Source organism: Cavia porcellus, unplaced genomic scaffold (genome assembly GCF_034190915.1).
Source record: "Cavia porcellus strain 051 isolate PalLab524CR breed Dunkin Hartley unplaced genomic scaffold, mCavPor4.1 scaffold_17, whole genome shotgun sequence".
In the NCBI taxonomy this organism is placed as follows: Eukaryota; Metazoa; Chordata; class Mammalia; order Rodentia; family Caviidae; genus Cavia; species Cavia porcellus.
Genome location: NW_026947500.1, coordinates 62,310,849 through 62,328,147, shown reverse-complemented (window position 1 = coordinate 62,328,147; position 17,299 = coordinate 62,310,849). Strand labels below are relative to the sequence as shown.

The window sequence follows — 17,299 nt, the reverse complement described above, 5'->3', positions numbered from 1 at the left end:
TGCCTTTCTGCCTCAGAGCCAGTGGACCTGTAAATGAATCTGTGAGACAGTATAAATTTGTCTTCCTTTAACCTGCAGGTCATCAGTGCTTTTCATCAGCAATGAGGTGACTTACAGCGATTTTGGAACCAGAGAACTGGAATCATTGCTGTCACTGTTCCTAAGTATATGGTTTGAAAGCATTTCGGAAGTACTTTGTGGGAGGAATTTGGAAAGGATTGAAATTATCAGGTAAAGAAGCCCTAGAATCTAGAAATATTGAAAATGGAGATACAGGAGAGAAAGCTGAAAGCCCAAGTGATTACAAATTTATTTCATCAAGTGAGTCAGTCATGCCAGGAGCTGGGGCTGTGAAGAGTTGAGGGAAACACAAGGGAGCAGTTGTATTTCTGCAAGTTTGTTTCACATGGCCAATGACAAATTATTATGTTTTGTATTTTAATTGTACTGAGGTTTTGATGGAATATATTGGGAACATTTAAAGAGAGCAACAAAAGAATAAAACTGTTTAGCTCTTAATTTTGTTTGTGTTTATAGTTTGCTTCCTTACCAAACTGTCCATTTTATGTATTTATTTCTTTTTAACTTTTATTTAAAAGGAAAAAGAGAAAAAACAAAACAAAACAAAGTGGTGTAAGGGTACAAGTAATACAGAACTACAAAAAAAAAACAGATACACATAGATTACACATTATCATCTTAGAGATAGTTGCTCAAGTCACAGTATCAAAGCATACAAAGTGGATATTCAAACAGTGATACTGTAAACAGTTGTGTTCAATGATCCAACCAAAAACATTAATATGGTTAGCTATTTAACACCCCTAAACACACTTGCTGCTGTATCTTTTAGAGCACTTTTTTTCCTTCTGTTTTTACAACAAAATTTACACATTTTGGGTTTTATTACTCCATAGTTCTTATTACTTTTTGGGGGGAGGGGAGAGAATAAAGTCAAATATGGCAAAACAAAGCTGTCAGTCAAAACCAAGGAGAGACATAGCACATGAGGTAAAAACAGAATACAAGGTTTTAAACAATGGTTACCATAATGTCTCTTGTTTCCTTAAAAGGAATTGTCTATCTCATTAGGTATTATAAAGTTGAACAAAATAGTAGAAAACAAGACCACTAAAACTTAAGCATTGTAAACATTACAGGACTTCCAAAGGAGACAATAGTCAAATCAGAATGGGCATCTTAATGAATCTTATTGCCTTCAAAGTAGTTGCTTATACCCCCAAACTTGATACTATCATACAGAATGGAACAGAGTCTAATCAGTCAAAACAAGATCGTGGGAGTATTACAGGACTTTAAAACAAGTTAATAGGAAATCAAAAACAGTTACTATTATATATCCTGCTAATTTTTTTAGTTTTTCCCCTTAATTAAAACAAACATAAGAAATAACTATTTGGATAAAACTTCATATACTATAGCTTCAAATATTTCCATAATAAGGAGCCCAGAATAAAGCCTTTCCAATTAATAAGTGAAACCTTTATAAGGCTTCAAGGCCACATAATGGGGAATCATGATTACCACATATTTTTATATATTTGAACAATTATTTACATTAGGGAAACTATTCGGTATTCACACATGCAAGATTGATTTATTTCACTTATGAGTATGGTCTCAAGCTGTGCCCATTTATTGATAAATATCTCAACATGATCCTTCCTTATAGCTGAGTAATACTCCATTGTATAGAAATACCACCACTTTTTTATCCATTCCTCAGTTGATGGACATTTGTGTTTCCAAGAACTGGCGATTACAAATTGCGCTGCTATAAACATAGGTGCCCATATATCAATGTGGTATGATGCTTTCAGTTCTTCTGGGAATATGCCTAGAAGTGGAATACTTGGAATAAATGGGACTTCCAATCCCAACTTTTTGAGAAATCTCCAGACAGACCTCCACAAAGGTTGTACCAGTCTACACTCCCACCAACAGTGCAGGAGAGCTCATTTTCCCCACAGCCTCTCCAGCATTTGTTGTTGTTGGTTTTCTTGATCCTGGCCATTTTTTCCAGAGTGATATGGTATCTCAGTGTGGTTTTAATTTGCATTTCTCTAATGACCAATGATGATGAACATTTTTTCATGTATTTATTTGCCATTTGTATTTCTTCATCTGAGAAATGTGTATTCATCTCAGATGCATTTTTGGATTAGATCTTTGAATTTTGGGGGTCTGAGTTTTTTAAATTCTTTATATGTTTTAGACAAGAGGCCCTTGTCTGAGAGAGAGTTCACTAAAATCTTTTTCCAGTTTGTGGGTTTTCTTTTTACTATGCTCGATATTTCTTTTGGCATGCAAAAACTTTTTAATTAGAAGTGGTCCCAGCTATTGATTCTGGGTAGTGTTTCCCGTGCGGTTTGAGTCCTGTTCATGAATTCTCTACCTACTCCTATGTCTTCAAGGTTTCTACCCAATTTGTCTTCCAATAGATTTAGTGTTTCTGTTTTAATATTCAGACTTGTGACCCATTTAGATTTATAATTTAGTACAGCTTTAGTTTTTGGAAAATAGAGAGCCAGTTTTTCCAGCACCATTAATTAAAGAGACTGTTGTTCTTCCAGTGAACCTGCTTGGCTCCATTATCAAAGCTAAAGTGGTTGAGTGTGTTTGTAGTTGTGATTGTATCTTCTAATCTATTCCATTGATCTTCGGCTCTGTTTTGATTCCAGTACCATGTTGATTGTACTACTGTTGCTTTGTAGTATAACTTCAGGTGAGGCATTGTGATGCCTCCTGCTTTGCCTTTGCTGCTTAGAATTGCCTTTGCTATTCTAGGTCTCTTCTGGTTCCAGATGAAATTTAGGAGTGATTTCTTTAGATCTATAAGTTATGTTGATGGTATTTTTATTGAGATTGCATTGAATCTGTATAACAGTTTTGGGAGAATGGCCATTTACACAATGTTTGTTCTTCCTATCCATGAGAAAGGGATGTTTTTCCATTTTCTGAGATCATCTTCAATTTCTTTTTTAGTGTATTATAATTTTCCTTGTATAGGTCTTACACTTCTTTTGTAAGATTAATTCCTAAACATTTCATATTTTTGCTTGCTAATGTGAAGAGTGTGGTTTCCCTTATTTCGCTTTCTGTGATTTTCTTGTTCGTGTATAGGAATGCTATTGATTTCTGAGTATTGATTTTGTATCCAGCCACATTACTGAATTTATTTATTGTATCTAAGAGTCTTTCAATTTAGTTTAGGGGGTCTTCTATGTAGAGTATCATTTCATCTGCAAATAATGTTAATTTAACTTCTTCTTTTCCTATCTTTACCCCTTTTATTTGTCTCTCTTGCCTAGTTGGTCTGGCTAGTACTTCCAGTACTATATTAAATAGGAGAGGTGATAAAGGACATCCTTGTCTTGTGCCAGATTTTAAAGTAAAGTCTTTCAATCTTTGGCCATTTAGTATGACGCTATTGGTATGTCATAAATGCCCTTTATTATATTGAAGTAAAGTCCATCTATTCCAATTATCTATAAAGTTCTTATCATGAATTAATGTTGGACCGTATCGAAGGCTATTTCTGCATCTATAGAAATGATCATGTGATTCTTACTTTTAGCTTTATTGATATGGTGGATTACATTTATTGATTTACATATGTTGAACCATCCTTGCATTCCTGGGATGAATCCCACTTGGTCATGATGTATAATCTTCTTGATGATTTGCTGCATCCTATTTGCCAATATCTTGTTGTGGATTTTTGCAATATCTTTTTGTGGATTGTGTTTATTAGGCAGATTGGTCTATAGTTCTCCTTTTTAGTTGGGTCTTTCTCAGGTTTTGGTACTAGAGTAATATTTGCTTCCAGGAATGACTTAGGAAGGTTTTCTTCCCTTTCAATTTCATTGAATAGTTTGAGGAGTGTCCGCATTAGGTCTTCTTTATATTTCTTGTAAAATTGTGCAGTGAATCAATCTGGGCCTGGGCTCTTCTTTGTAGGCAAGGACTTAATTACATTTTCAATTTCATTAACAGAGATTGGGTTATTCAACAGTTTTACATCCTCTTGATCTAGCTTTGGTACTACATATGCTTCTAAGAATCTGTCTATTTCTTCTGTGTTATCAAGCTTTTGAGAGTAGAGGTTTTCAAAATAGGTGTTGATGATCTTCTGTATTTCTATTGGGTCTGTAGTGATTTCACCTTTTTCATTTCTTATTGCATGAATTTGAGCTTTTTCTTCCCTTTTTAAAATAAGGTTGGCTAGGGGCTCATCAATTTTATTTATTCTTTCAAGGAACCAACTCTTTGATTCATTGATTCTTTGGATTGTTTTCTTAGTCTCTATTGCATTGATTTCTGCTCTGATTTTTATAATTTCCTCCCTTCTTTTGGCTTTCGGCTTGACTTTGTCTTCTTTTTCTAGCTGTTTGATGTGTTGCATCAAGTTATTCATTTGTATTTGTTCTGTTTTCCTGATGTGGGAAGTCAGTGAAATAAAATTTTCCTCTCAGGACGGCTTTCGTTGCATCCCACAAATTCCGGTAAGTTGTTTTGCATTTTCATTTTCTTTTAGGTATTGTTTAATTTCTTCTTTAATTTCTTCTGTGACCCACTGATTACTCAAGAGTGTGTTATTCAGTTTCTATGTGTTTGTGGGATTTTTGCAGTATCTTTTATCATTAATTTCTAATTTCAGAGTGCTATGATCCGATAACATGCAAGGGATGATTTCAACACTTTTGCATTTGTTTAAATATGTTCTGTGATCTAATATATGGTCTATTTTAGAGAATGATCCATGTACTGCTGAGAAGAATGTGTATTCTGATATTGTTGGGTGGGACATTCTGTATATGTCTATCAAATCCATTTGTTCGCAGGTGTGATTCGGTTCTGTTATTTCTTTGCTGATTTTCTGTCTGGTTGATCTGTCCCTTGGTGTCAATGGCGTATTAAGGTCTCCTATTACAATTGTGTTACTGATAATTTGAGTTTTCATTTCTGTTAATAGTTGTTTTATGTAACTGGGTGCTCTGCAGTTTGGTGCCTATATATTTAAGATAGTAATCTCTTCCTCTTGGAGTTTTCCCCTAACGAGTATGTAGTGATCTTCTTTGTCCTTTATGGTCATTGTTGGTTTAAGGTTCATGTTGTCTGCAAACAGAATGGCTACTCCTGCCTTTTTTTGGATTCCTGCTGCATGAAATATTGTTTTCCATCCTTTGACTTTCAGTCTGTGAGTATCCTTCTGGGTTAGATGGGTTTCCTCTAAACAGCATATGGTTGGATTTTGTTTCTTGATCCATTCTGCTAGTCTGTTTCTTTTGATTGGTGCATTGAGACCATTTACATTAATGGTTATTAATGTTAAATGCTGGTTTATTGTTGACATGTTATCTGTCTGCTGTTGCATCTTTATCTTTCTGTTCTATTTAATTATCTGCTTTGCTTAGTGGTTTTTTTCCTTTGTGTATCAAAACTGTCTTTCAATATTTTTTGCAGGGTTGGTTTGGTGTTCATGAAGTTCTTCAGCTGTTCTTTGTCATGGAAGTATCGTATTTCACCATCAATTTTCAATGATAGTTTTGCAGGATACATCAGTCTAGGTTGGAAATCATTTTGCTTTAGGATCTGGAATACTTCACTCCATGCTCCTCTTGACTTTATTGTTTGTGATGAGAAGTCTTCTGTGATTCTGATAGGTATTCCTTTATAAGTGATCTGTCTTTTCTCTCTGACAGCTTTTAATAATCTATTCTTGTGTTGGATTTCTGGGATGGTGATTATTATATGTATGGGTGTATTTTTATTTTGGTTATGACTATTTGGAGTTCTATATGCTTCACTGATCCTCATGTCAGTTTCTTATCTCATGCTTGGGAAATTTTCAGCTATTACTTCTCTAAATATCCTCGTGACATCCTTTATGTTGTTTCCTTCTTTTTCATTAATCCCTATGATTCTTATGTTATATTTCTTTACATCGTCTTGCAGCTGTTGAATTGTTGTTTCCTGATTCCTTGTTTTTTTTTTAAAGATCTTTCCTTTCCTGTTCACTAGCTGCAATCCTGTCTTCAAGGTCTGAAATTCTATCTTCACTTTCATTAAGGCGGTTTTTACAACTTTCAGTGGAGTTTTTTATTTCCTGTATATTTCTGTGCATCTGCATTATGTATTCTGTTTGTTTCTTATATTGCTCCTCTAGGGATTCTTTTTGTTTAGTTCCTCCAATTTTTATCTGTGTTTCCTTTAAATATATTCAGAATCTGTTTCATTTCTTTTATCATTTCTTCTTTTACCTGGGAGATTATTTCAAGTCTGAATTCCTTTAAAGCTTCCTGGATTTGCTTGTTAATTTCAGTAGCTATTATGTCCAGTATTTGAGGTGAATGGCATATATTTTCTTCTATATACTTCGCTCCTATGTTTTCTTGAGATGGGCTGGAGGTTTGAGGTTGTAATTTGGTCTTTCGTTTTGTCATTTTCCTATATTTCTGTGTTTGAAGTGTTATTTGTAAGCTTCCTCAACATCTGTTGGTAGTCCCCTTCTATGTTCACAGCTCCAGAGAGTCTGGCACCCCGTTGCCCCAAGCCACTGGGCCTGTACAACCAATGGCTCTCATCTACCTGTTTAGAACTCTGTAGTTCCAGATAAGCTGGGCTTCAGGGATACTGTGTGCCCCCCTGCTTGTTGGAAGCTCCACAGTTCTCCAAGAGCAGCCGAGATGGGGAAGTGGATGTAGATGCCTCACACCCACTTATTCACTTCTCTGCACCCGGAAGCCTGGAGGGTCCCAAACAGTCTGGGCTTCGGGCAGAGTGAGCTGAGCACTTACCACAAGCTGTGGGGCTTGTGGAACCTGTGATGCTCCCCTGCTTGCTGAGGTGTCCTCAGTCCTCTAGACACAGGGGGAGGTGGATGTAGGTGCCCCAAATCCACCCAGCCCCTCTTCTGCACACTGATGGTGAGATGCAGGAGTCCCAAATAGGCTGGGCTCTGGGGAAAGCATGCGCCCACCTACTTGTTGGAAGCTCCACAGTTCTCCAAGTGCAGCCAGGATGGGGAGGCGGATGTAGTTGCCTCAAACCACTCATCCACTTCACTGCACCCGGAAGCCTGGAGGGTCACGCACACTCTGGACTTTGGGCAGAGTGAGCTGAGCACTTACCACAGGCTGCAGGGCCTCTGGAACGTGTGATGCTCCCCTGCTTGCTGAGATATCCTCAGTCCTCCAGACACACAGGGAGGCAGATGTAGGTGCCCCCTATTGCCTGATTTCTTGACAGTAGGTCGTAGTATGTGTCCCGGGTGGGAGAGGCAGCAGCCGGGCCGGCCTCCACTCAGCTGTATGCGCACGTTCCAGTCCCCAGTGGTGGTAGTATGGGCCCCGGATGGTTGAGGCGGCAGCAGGCCGAGCCTCCGTTCCTCCGCTCGGCTGGACGCGCTCACGCCATTTTATTTACTCCCTAATATTCCTTCACTCTGTAGTCCCACTGATGTACCCATAAACTCTGCTCCTCTGTTGTTTGTCTCTGATACACTTTTCTTCCCATCCATTCTTGTTGCTGTCCACCCAGCCATATAAACACTCTTTAAGTCTGTTCTTTTATGGAACAGATTTTCTTGCATATGCATTCTCAAAAATCCAATAAAGGAGAAATACTCTGTCCTTCTTTTAAAACAGATGGTAAATATTGATTTCAAGTAAGACCTCAGCTGTGTCAAAGATCACCACATGGTGGCCAATTGAAGGTTTTAATGAGAACTAAATTTTCAAAATTATTATTGAATTTCTTCTATTTAAACACTGAAAGAAAACCTGGTGACTCAAAAGCCAAAAACTGGATTTTGGCACACAGCAAGCTTCTGATTTATTTAATGTTGATTTTCAGACAGATGCTTGTTAAGCCTTGAAGTACTCCAGGTTGAGCTCAGGCTTACAATATTCAGCCTCACACTAGTGCTAGGATCACATGTGTATACAAACTTGAACAGAAATAAAACTTCATATACATGGATTCACATGAATATATGTGTCAAAATATATGGCAGAGAAATAATTTCTTGTCACATTATCTATGAATTCTTTAAAATACTTGGATATAAAATGAAAAGAAAGCTTATTTTATAAACTATGTATATATATATATATAATTCAAAATGTACATTATACACATGTCTACCTCGCCATCAACAATAATTATTTAGGATACAAAGAAATGCAAATGTGGAAGTTGAAAACACTCTACTGCATATCTGCCAGATTTTTCTCAAAGTAGTTTACAAATTCAATACATTAGCATCATAAAATCAACAGTGTTTATACTTGAATTAACCAGTCACTTGTTGGATCTTAAAAAGCTATGTAAGATAGGACACTAAAAAGTAATGCAACTAACTGAAAAAGAAAATTGAAAGTAGACAAATATGCACACAACCACTAAAATGTACTATAATCAGCATATAGAAGACAGGATATAGCTTGAAATAAAATATTTAGAATATAATTCAATTGAAACAGATGAGGACTATACTTTCTACTAAGGATTTAAATCACATATAATAGAATACATTGTCTGACTTCACACATGGTTCAGTTTTGACTTCAAGATCACAAGTTATAATAGAAAACAAACATGTTTAATGATAAGAAGGCTCCTTTCTCACAGAAAGTATATTATTCTTGATCCCGGTAAGAGAATTTCTCTCTGGCCTTAACAAAATAATGTAACACTTAGGGACAAAGATGCATCCCAGCAGACCTGCAGCAGAGGCCAAGATGGAGAAGACCTCCATGGCCACCATCACCTTCCCCTTGCTGCTGTGGTACACGGGGAGGAAGGTGACCCACACACTGCAGAACACCAGCATGCTGAATGTCAGGAACTTGGCCTCATTGAAGGTGTCAGGCAGGTTCCTGGCCAGAAAAGCCACAGTGAAGCTGAGCAGAGCCAGGGAGCCCAAGTATCCCAGGACACAGTAGAAGGCAGTGAGGGAGCCCTTGTTGCACACAATGATGATGTGGCCATGTTCAGAGTGTGCATCTGTGTCAATGTAGGGTGGATTTGTCCCCATCCAGACTGCATAGAGAGTGAGTTGAATCAGGGAACAGATGGGGATGATGAAATTTGGTGTCCCTGATACCAGCAACCGCCTCATCCTCTTGCCTGGAGCAGTGATTTTAAATGCAAGCACCACAGTAATGGTTTTGGCCAAGACCGTGGAAACAGCCACAGTGAATGCAACTGCAAATATGGTCTGCTGGAGGATGCAGGTAGCTGTGTTGGGTTGGCCAATGAAGAGCAAGGAACAGAGGAAACAAGAGAGGAGAGAGATGAGCAGGGTGTAGCTGAGAGTCCTGTTGTTGGCCTTGACAATGGCAGTGTGTTGGTGCTTCACAAAGAGCCCAAGGACAGCAGTTGTGAGGGCAGTGAGGCTCAGGGCAGTGCCAGCCAGAGCTTTTCCCAAAGGATCTTCATAAGCCAGAAAGGTCACAGTTTTATGCAAGCACTGGTTTCTCTGAGTGTTGGCATATTGATGACCTAGACACTTTACACACTGTTCCATATCTAGAGAAAATTAAAATTGTCACTTGTCTTGGTTTCATATCTTTTTTACAGTCCCATCCCCAGGAACTCTGTGGACTTGAACTAAATGGTGGCTGTGTGATATTATTGTTGTTTTGTCTTTTGTTTCTCTTTCTTTTTTACAATCTGGGATTGAACTCAGAAACTCCATGAGGTATATTTCTAATCCTTTTAAATTTTAGTATTTTGAGAAGAAAATTTCCTTGTTATTATGTATGTTCTGACTGAAAATCCTTTCGTTCAGCCTGTCAGAAACCTGGATACCAAGCATGTATCACCACATCTCATGCTTCTGTTGTATTACAAGCACAAAATTAAAGGATGGTATATAGAGAATAATTCCCAAGTAATCCTATTTGTTGTTTACTATCCTTTTAAATGTGGCATAAGCATAAAACACTCTTTGTACAAGTAATTATGGATCAACCTTTATTACTTCCCTTATTTGATCTAATTCAAATCTTTATAAATGCTTCCCCAGATATTCAATTAACAATTGCATGCTAGGAAGCCAAAATAATTTACTGTGTTACAGGGATATACATATGAAGAAATATATTAAATGTGACTTGTTCCATTGTTGACTCTTTTCATCTATGTGTTTGCTGCAATCACTTTTAAATTTTTGTTTTCAAAAGGGTGTTTCAATAGTTTGATTTGGGTATCTTGCAAAACCACTACAGCTGATTTACTACATATTTAGTGACTTTGAAGTGCTGAAAAATCATTTTTCAAGATTTTACATATGAATACTTTATGATCAATGTGTAGAAACATGTTTCTTTTTGTAATAGCCTTGTGTTGAATAACTAGGAAATTCAGCATAAATTTATTCATTGACATAAATTTTACAGTTAACTAGTATTACTAGAAAATCTTACTATCAAGTTTCTTTATTTCTAAAACTTAATTTTGTTAGTTTTCTTCACTACATTAATCATGATGTTGAGCATCATGCCTGGCAGATTATGACCCAGAATTTTGTAATCTCATTCTTGCTAATGCACCACAAATTGTAAAGTGTACTATAGAATAACATAACACAAATTTTGAGCAACAGTTAGAGACTTTTCTCTTACTACTTAATTGGTAGGTAACATTTTTCTTGATGTTTCTTTCTAATATCAGAAGATGTACAAAGTGCTTCAAACCTCAGTTAACTGAAGACATTTTCCCAAGGTCTTTGATCAATATTTGAGCAAAGGTTTTTGATGAAATGTACTTAATTGCCCATTTCTGTTATTTTAAAATTGTGGTTTGAAGATATACCATCCCGTTTACCATGAGTTAGTGTTAGAATAAAATGAAGTTTGGAAAAATACTTTGTGAAAGCTGGCCATCAAAATGTAAATTGCTGTCAGATATCCAGTGGCTCCAACTTTGGAGAGTGTTACTTTAAGAAGAATTTCATCCTTGGCCACTATACTTACTTAATACAACTACAGTCTAGGAGATGGAAAAGGACTGTTTTGCTGAATTCAAAGGATTAGGTTTTTGATCTACAAATTGTTCAACAATGTTGTGCTGCTGACCTAAAAAATATGTCTTATCTCTTGATCACGTCAGGCCCACAAAGCCTGCACTTGTTAGTATGTCTGCAGTTAGGATTAGTTTTTCTTATTACTTGATTTAACAAAGCATATCTCTTAAGAATTTACTGATGATTTTTACTAAATCATAGTTCTCTTTGGGACAAATATGGTGTAATTTATCCAAGTCAAAATACGGAGTGTTTTAACTTCACATTGTACTCCAAATGAGGTGTTTGTTGAGCAGTAGCAGGTTACTCATGACAAGAACACTTTGGACACTTATTAAAGCATGCTCAGACATTTCCTCCAATTTTCATGTCCTTTATTCTCTGTCATATTTCTCATTCCTCTACTACTTTATGTTTTTGAAGCGTATCATTGGCCTTTACAAAATAGTGTACAGGACTAAAAAAACCCCGTCCGTGACACCTTTTGCAATGAGTCACAAATTAGGATATTGTAAAATCTCTAAACCATCATCCTGCTCTAGGTAACCATCAACCGATCCACTGGCTGGACTCTTAACTCAGCATGCACTACAGTCTTCCTGTGTTCTTTGTCCTCAGTTCCCTATACCTTATAAAGTTGGACCAGCTGTATTTCTGATTGTTACTCTCTGGATAAAAACAGCCATTCAAACACTTTTTCCTCAGTTTAGTTTGAAGTAGGCAATCATGTAGGCTTTTTCTACAAATTATTTGTGATCCTAACTGTCATGAATGTATGCTTGTATTTGTAGATTACATAGGTGTTGAGAGGAACATTCTGCTTCTTTAGCATTATATTCTCAAATCTGTGACTGTGTCTCTAGCATTTGCTATGCAGTGGGGTACTCCAAGCACCAAGAGTAGATGCTGTTTCTGTTAAACATGTGCACAGTTGAGAGTCCATGCTGAAAACTGTCATTTAACCCTTCTAAAACTGTAATTTTAAAATATCCAAAACCAAATTTATCTGCCTAAGTGTTCTGAGAAAAATTAAAGTTATCAATTTAGCCACATGTAGCAGTATATAAGTATTATTCCAGAGAATTAGTGAACTCAGACAGGGCTTTCAAATTTTGGGGGCAGCCTGAGGCAAATTAGTGATACTGTCACATAATATCAAATAACAGGCTCTGCTGATAGGGACCATTGATAGAGTACAGTTTGGTTTAATAACCAGTAATGGAAAAAAGATTAAAAAGCATGTAATAAAAAGAAAGTGAATTAGAGTGAATTTCAAAAGAAAATTTGTTTTCCAACCAGGTAATAGCACTGAATAAACAAATAATTTGATAAGTGAAGGAAGAATTAGTGTCCTCTGTATCATTCGTGTCCTCTATGAGATTTTTTCCCATTACCTGAAGAGGCAGAGTGAGTGAAAAGTGGATTGAGTATGTGTCCACAGGACAGGCTCCTACCTGTTTCATTGGTGATCTCACTGTCTGCACAAGGGATGCAATCAAAACAGCAGGCAGCCTTTCCCTCTTGAGGGCTTTTTCTAAATCCAGGACTGCAACTCTGACTGCATACTGAGAGGGGACTCTAAGGCAAGAATGTATAGTGGTAATTTCTTAGAATTTTATTTACTTCAGAATTTCAAGAAAAAATTTTATTTTCGTTACATAAACAAAACTATTGAATCCCCATGCCAAGTTCGTCTCATACTATGAAACACATACTTACAAAAATAAAGTAAATGCATTCATTTCCCACTCACTAGAAAACATATAAATAATCTTTTTTGAAATTTAAAATTTAATTATTCAATGTGCACAGATGATTATTGCTTGATGACAATTGGAAGCACAAACCCTTTGAGAGATTTAGCTCACTAGTGCTTAAGGAAGTGCATCATGATTAGGTAAACATACCTCTGTAACTCCTGTGGACCACTCTATCATATCTTCAGATAAAGTCATTTTTTGACCATGTAGAGCATGGGAAGAAAATGTTCCCACTTTAACTTTAAGTCTAAGGCCTTCTGGAAAATTCCAAAAATTGAGAATGTCATACTCTGAATCCAGTTTCCTTCTGTCATTCAAATTCACTTGATCTCCAGCAGAATTGGAAAATTGGGTGTTCTTCAAAAAGGGATTCAGCTAAAAACACACAACATCCTATGTTAACAGGGCTCCAATATACAAACAAAAATAGGAATGCAAGGAAGGTCCTAAGTGTCACTAATTTCATTTACATAAAACTGTTTAAGCGATGGTATCAATTAAATTGGAACAGGTGAATGTTGAAGGACTAAAATGTACCATAGTCAGGAAACACCAGTCAATTTCAGAAAAATAATTTTTTGCAATCCAATTCAATTAAGATGTACAGATGAGTTGGGGAAAAACATTAACTGTGCAGCCTGCGTTCAATCTTAATAGCTGAAAGTGTGCCCAGAAAATTCATTCCCATGGGGAAGCTTTGGTAACTTGCTCAGAGATGTGGAAGGCTTCATCCCGAGTCCCACATCACTAGAGGACACCCCGGAAAGTCCCTGGAGGCCTACTTGGGCCTCCAGGCCCAAATGACCCCCGACTGGCCAGAGGTACCATGCATGAGCCAATGGTGTGTGCAGCAATTTCCATCAACAGAGAAGTTTTGAAACATTGCTGCAAGATGGGCAAAACCCTGACAGTATCGCACATGACCAGAGGATGCACTCAAAGTTCTCTCAAAGCATAAGTGTTCCAGTTCAGTGACCCCTGAGTGGCCTGCAGCCACCTATACTCCATGTGATGAGCTGAAAATCTGTGCAGCAATTTCTATTCCATTGGGAGGCTTTATCTTGTTGCTCTGAGAATGGCAAGGCCTTACTGAGGATTCCACATCAGTGAAGGATGCACTGGAAGGTTCCTTCACTCCTGTTTGGCCCCATTCAGCAACACTTGAGTGGCCCCCAGCCACCTGTGCTACACTTGCTATTCAAGAGGGCATGCAGTGAATTCCATTACACAGCAAAGCTTTGGCACATCATTCTGAGGCTGGTAAGGCCACACCTGGTGACACCAAGCATCCAGGAGCCACCTGATTAAGTCTGTCTAAAGACTTCCATGCAACCATTGAAATTCCCTGCAATAGGGATAGATATTCTCAACCAAGAAAGAAACTGACAGCTTGCTATCAGCTTCCCTAAGGGAACATAGGAATATGATAAAATGAAAAAGAAAAATGCAATTTCAAACCTTCAGCCCACCCCAATCAAGCCTAGGATACATGAACACAGAAGAAAAAGTAAGTCACATACCTGAAACTCCTGAAATGACAGAAAAATTGGAAAGTACAAAAGAACTCAGATCTGAAATAATCTGCTGGTAAAAGAAGAAATGATAAGTATAATGAAAGAAATGTTTAACCACACATCTAAGAAAGATAAAAAATACAAGAACAATGCAAAAAGATAGAAACCTTGAATGAACAATATAAGAAACAAACAGATTACATGAAGCAGACTCAAAGAGTTGTGGAGGAAATCTTGAATCAAGTTTGGCCAACCCGCCTCAATGAAAATGAAGACAGACCCTAAAGACAAGACTGCAGCTCGTGAACAGGAAAGGAAAGATCTTTTAAAAATAACAAGGAATCTGGAAATTACAATTCAACACCTGCAAGATGATTCAAAGAAAAATGACACAAGATTGATAGGTATAAATGAAAAGGAAAGTGACCAAAGAAATGATACTGAGGCTATTTACAGAAGTAATGGCTGAAATTTTCCAAAACAAGAAAAAGGAAACTGAGACACAGATAAGCAAAGCTTATAGAACTCCAAATAGCCATAGGCAAAATAAAAATACACCCAGACTTACAATAATGAACATTCCAGAAATCCAACATAAGTATAGAGTACTGAAAGCTTGTATAAGAAGCAGATCACCTATAAAGAAAAGCCTATCAGAATCACAGCAGACTTCTAAACACAAACAGTGAAGTCAAGAAAAGCCTGGATTGAAGTATTTCAGATCCTAAAAGAAAATGACTTCCAACCCAGATTGATGTACCCTGAAAAACTGTCCTTCAAAATGGATGGAAAAATAAGATACTTCCATGACAAAGAACATCTGAAGAACTTCATGCCCACCAAACCAGCCGTGCAAAGAATACTGAAAGGCATTCTAGATAGACATATGAAAAAACCACTAAGCAAGGCAGGGCAAACAATTCAATAGAGGTGAAAGGTAAAGAATCAACAGGAAAAAGGTAATATGTCAAAAAATACCAATACATATTTATATATCAGTTATAACCATTAGTGCAAATGGTCTCAATTCAATTAAAAGAAACAGACTGGCAGAATGGATCAAGCGATACATCCAATAACATGCTGTTGACAAGAAACCCATCTAACGGGGCTGGAGACTTAGCTCAGTGGCGTAAGTGCCTGCCTTGCAAGCAGGCAGTTGTGAGTTTGATCCCCGGTACTGATAAAAAGGAAATAGTCAAAAAAAAAAAAAAAAAAAGAAAAAGAAAAAGAAACCCATGTAACCAAAAGGGAAAATCATAGAATGAAATTGAAATGATGGAAAACAATACTCCATGTAATAGGAGCCCAAAAAAAGCAGGGGTAGCTATTCTGTTTACAGACAATGTGAACTTCAAACCAAGAATGATCAGGAGAGATAAAGAAGGTCACTACATACTAGTTACAGAAAATCTTCAAGAGGAAGAGATAACAATCTCAAATATCTATGTATCAAATTCCAGAACACCAAGTTATACAAAACATATTAACAGAAATGAAAAATCAAATAAGCAATAACAAAATTATAATGGCAGACTTTAGTGCAAATGACACAAAGAAAGAGATCAACTAGACAGAAAACCAGCAAGAAATAAGAGAACAGAATCACAACAGTGAACAAATGGACTTGTTGGACATATCCAGAGTGTTCCAACCAATAACACCAAAATATACATTTTTCTCAGCAGCACATGGGACACTTCTTAAAACTGACCATATACTAGTCCACAAAACATGCTTAAGTAAATGCCAAAGAATAGAAATTATACCATGCATGTCTGACTCATAGCACAATGAAACTAGAAATTAATGGGCAAAAAATGGCAAGATCCTCACAATCAGTGGAAATTAAATAAACACTCCTGACAAATCAGTGGATCACAGAGGAAATTAAAGAAGTTAAACAATATTGACATTCAAGTGAAAATACAAATACAAATTACCAGAACCTGTGGGATGCAATGAAAGCAGTCCTCAGAGGAAAATTTATTGCAGTGAATTCCCACATCGGGAAAACTGATCAAACATAAATAACCTGACACTACATCTGAAATATCTAGCAAAAGAAGAGCAATTCAAGCCTAAAGTCAAAAGAAGGGAGGAAATTATAAAGATCACACAGAAATCAATGCTCTGATTTTACAAACTAAGAAAACAATGCAAAAAATCTGTTAATGAAAAAGCTTACTCTTTGCAAGTTTAAGCAAAATTATAAGGCCCTAGCCAATTTTATTTTAAAAAGGAAGGAAAAAACCCAAATTCATGCAATGAGCAATGAAAAGGGAGAAATCACTACTGATCCTGTGGAAACAAAGATCATCAGTACCTACTTTGAAAATCTCTAATCTCATAGGCTTGATAACACTGAAGAAAGGGACACATTCCTAGAAACATGAATTACCAAAGCTTGATCAAGAAGACATAAAACTGCTAAATAACTCAATTTCAACTAATGATACTGAAAATGTAATCAGAAACATGCCAACAAGAAAAGCTCAGGTCCAGATGGAATCACTGAGGAAAACTACCAGTAATTCAAAGAAGACGTAATGCCAACACTCCTCAAACTCTTCAAAGAAATTGAAAAGTAAACAATTCTCCCTAACTGATTTTAGGAACTAAATATTAATCTAACACTAAAACCAGAGTAAGACCCACCCCAAAAGAGAACTACAGGCCAATCTCCCTAATGAACATACATGCAAAAATTACCAATAAAATATTGGCAAACAGAGTGCACCAAATCAAGAAAAGTATACAACAAGACCAAGTGGGATTCATTCCAGGAATGCAGGGATAGTTCAGCATATCCATATCAATAAATATAATTCATCATATCAATAGTCAAAAATAAGAATCACACGATCATTTCTATAAATGCAGAAAATGATTTTGATAAAGTTAAATACTCATTAATGGTAGAAACCTTACAGACAATTGGAATAGATGGTGTTTACCTCAATATGATAAAG

General features: G+C 36.7%; 1 protein-coding gene across 1 annotated transcript in view; it reads right to left on the bottom strand.

The window, feature by feature from the left end:
• Positions 1-17,299, bottom strand: part of LOC100719959 (vomeronasal type-2 receptor 116-like) — a 55,607-nt gene that overhangs the window by 22,719 nt on the left and 15,589 nt on the right. Inside the window, exons 4-7 of the mRNA XM_013151005.2 lie at positions 12,961-13,188; positions 12,508-12,631; positions 8,664-9,555; positions 6,400-6,418 (exon numbers count right to left, since the gene is read on the bottom strand). Coding sequence (XP_013006459.2) covers positions 6,400-6,418; positions 8,664-9,555; positions 12,508-12,631; positions 12,961-13,188 — 1,263 coding nt within the window. The remainder of the gene's footprint in view (positions 1-6,399; positions 6,419-8,663; positions 9,556-12,507; positions 12,632-12,960; positions 13,189-17,299) is intronic.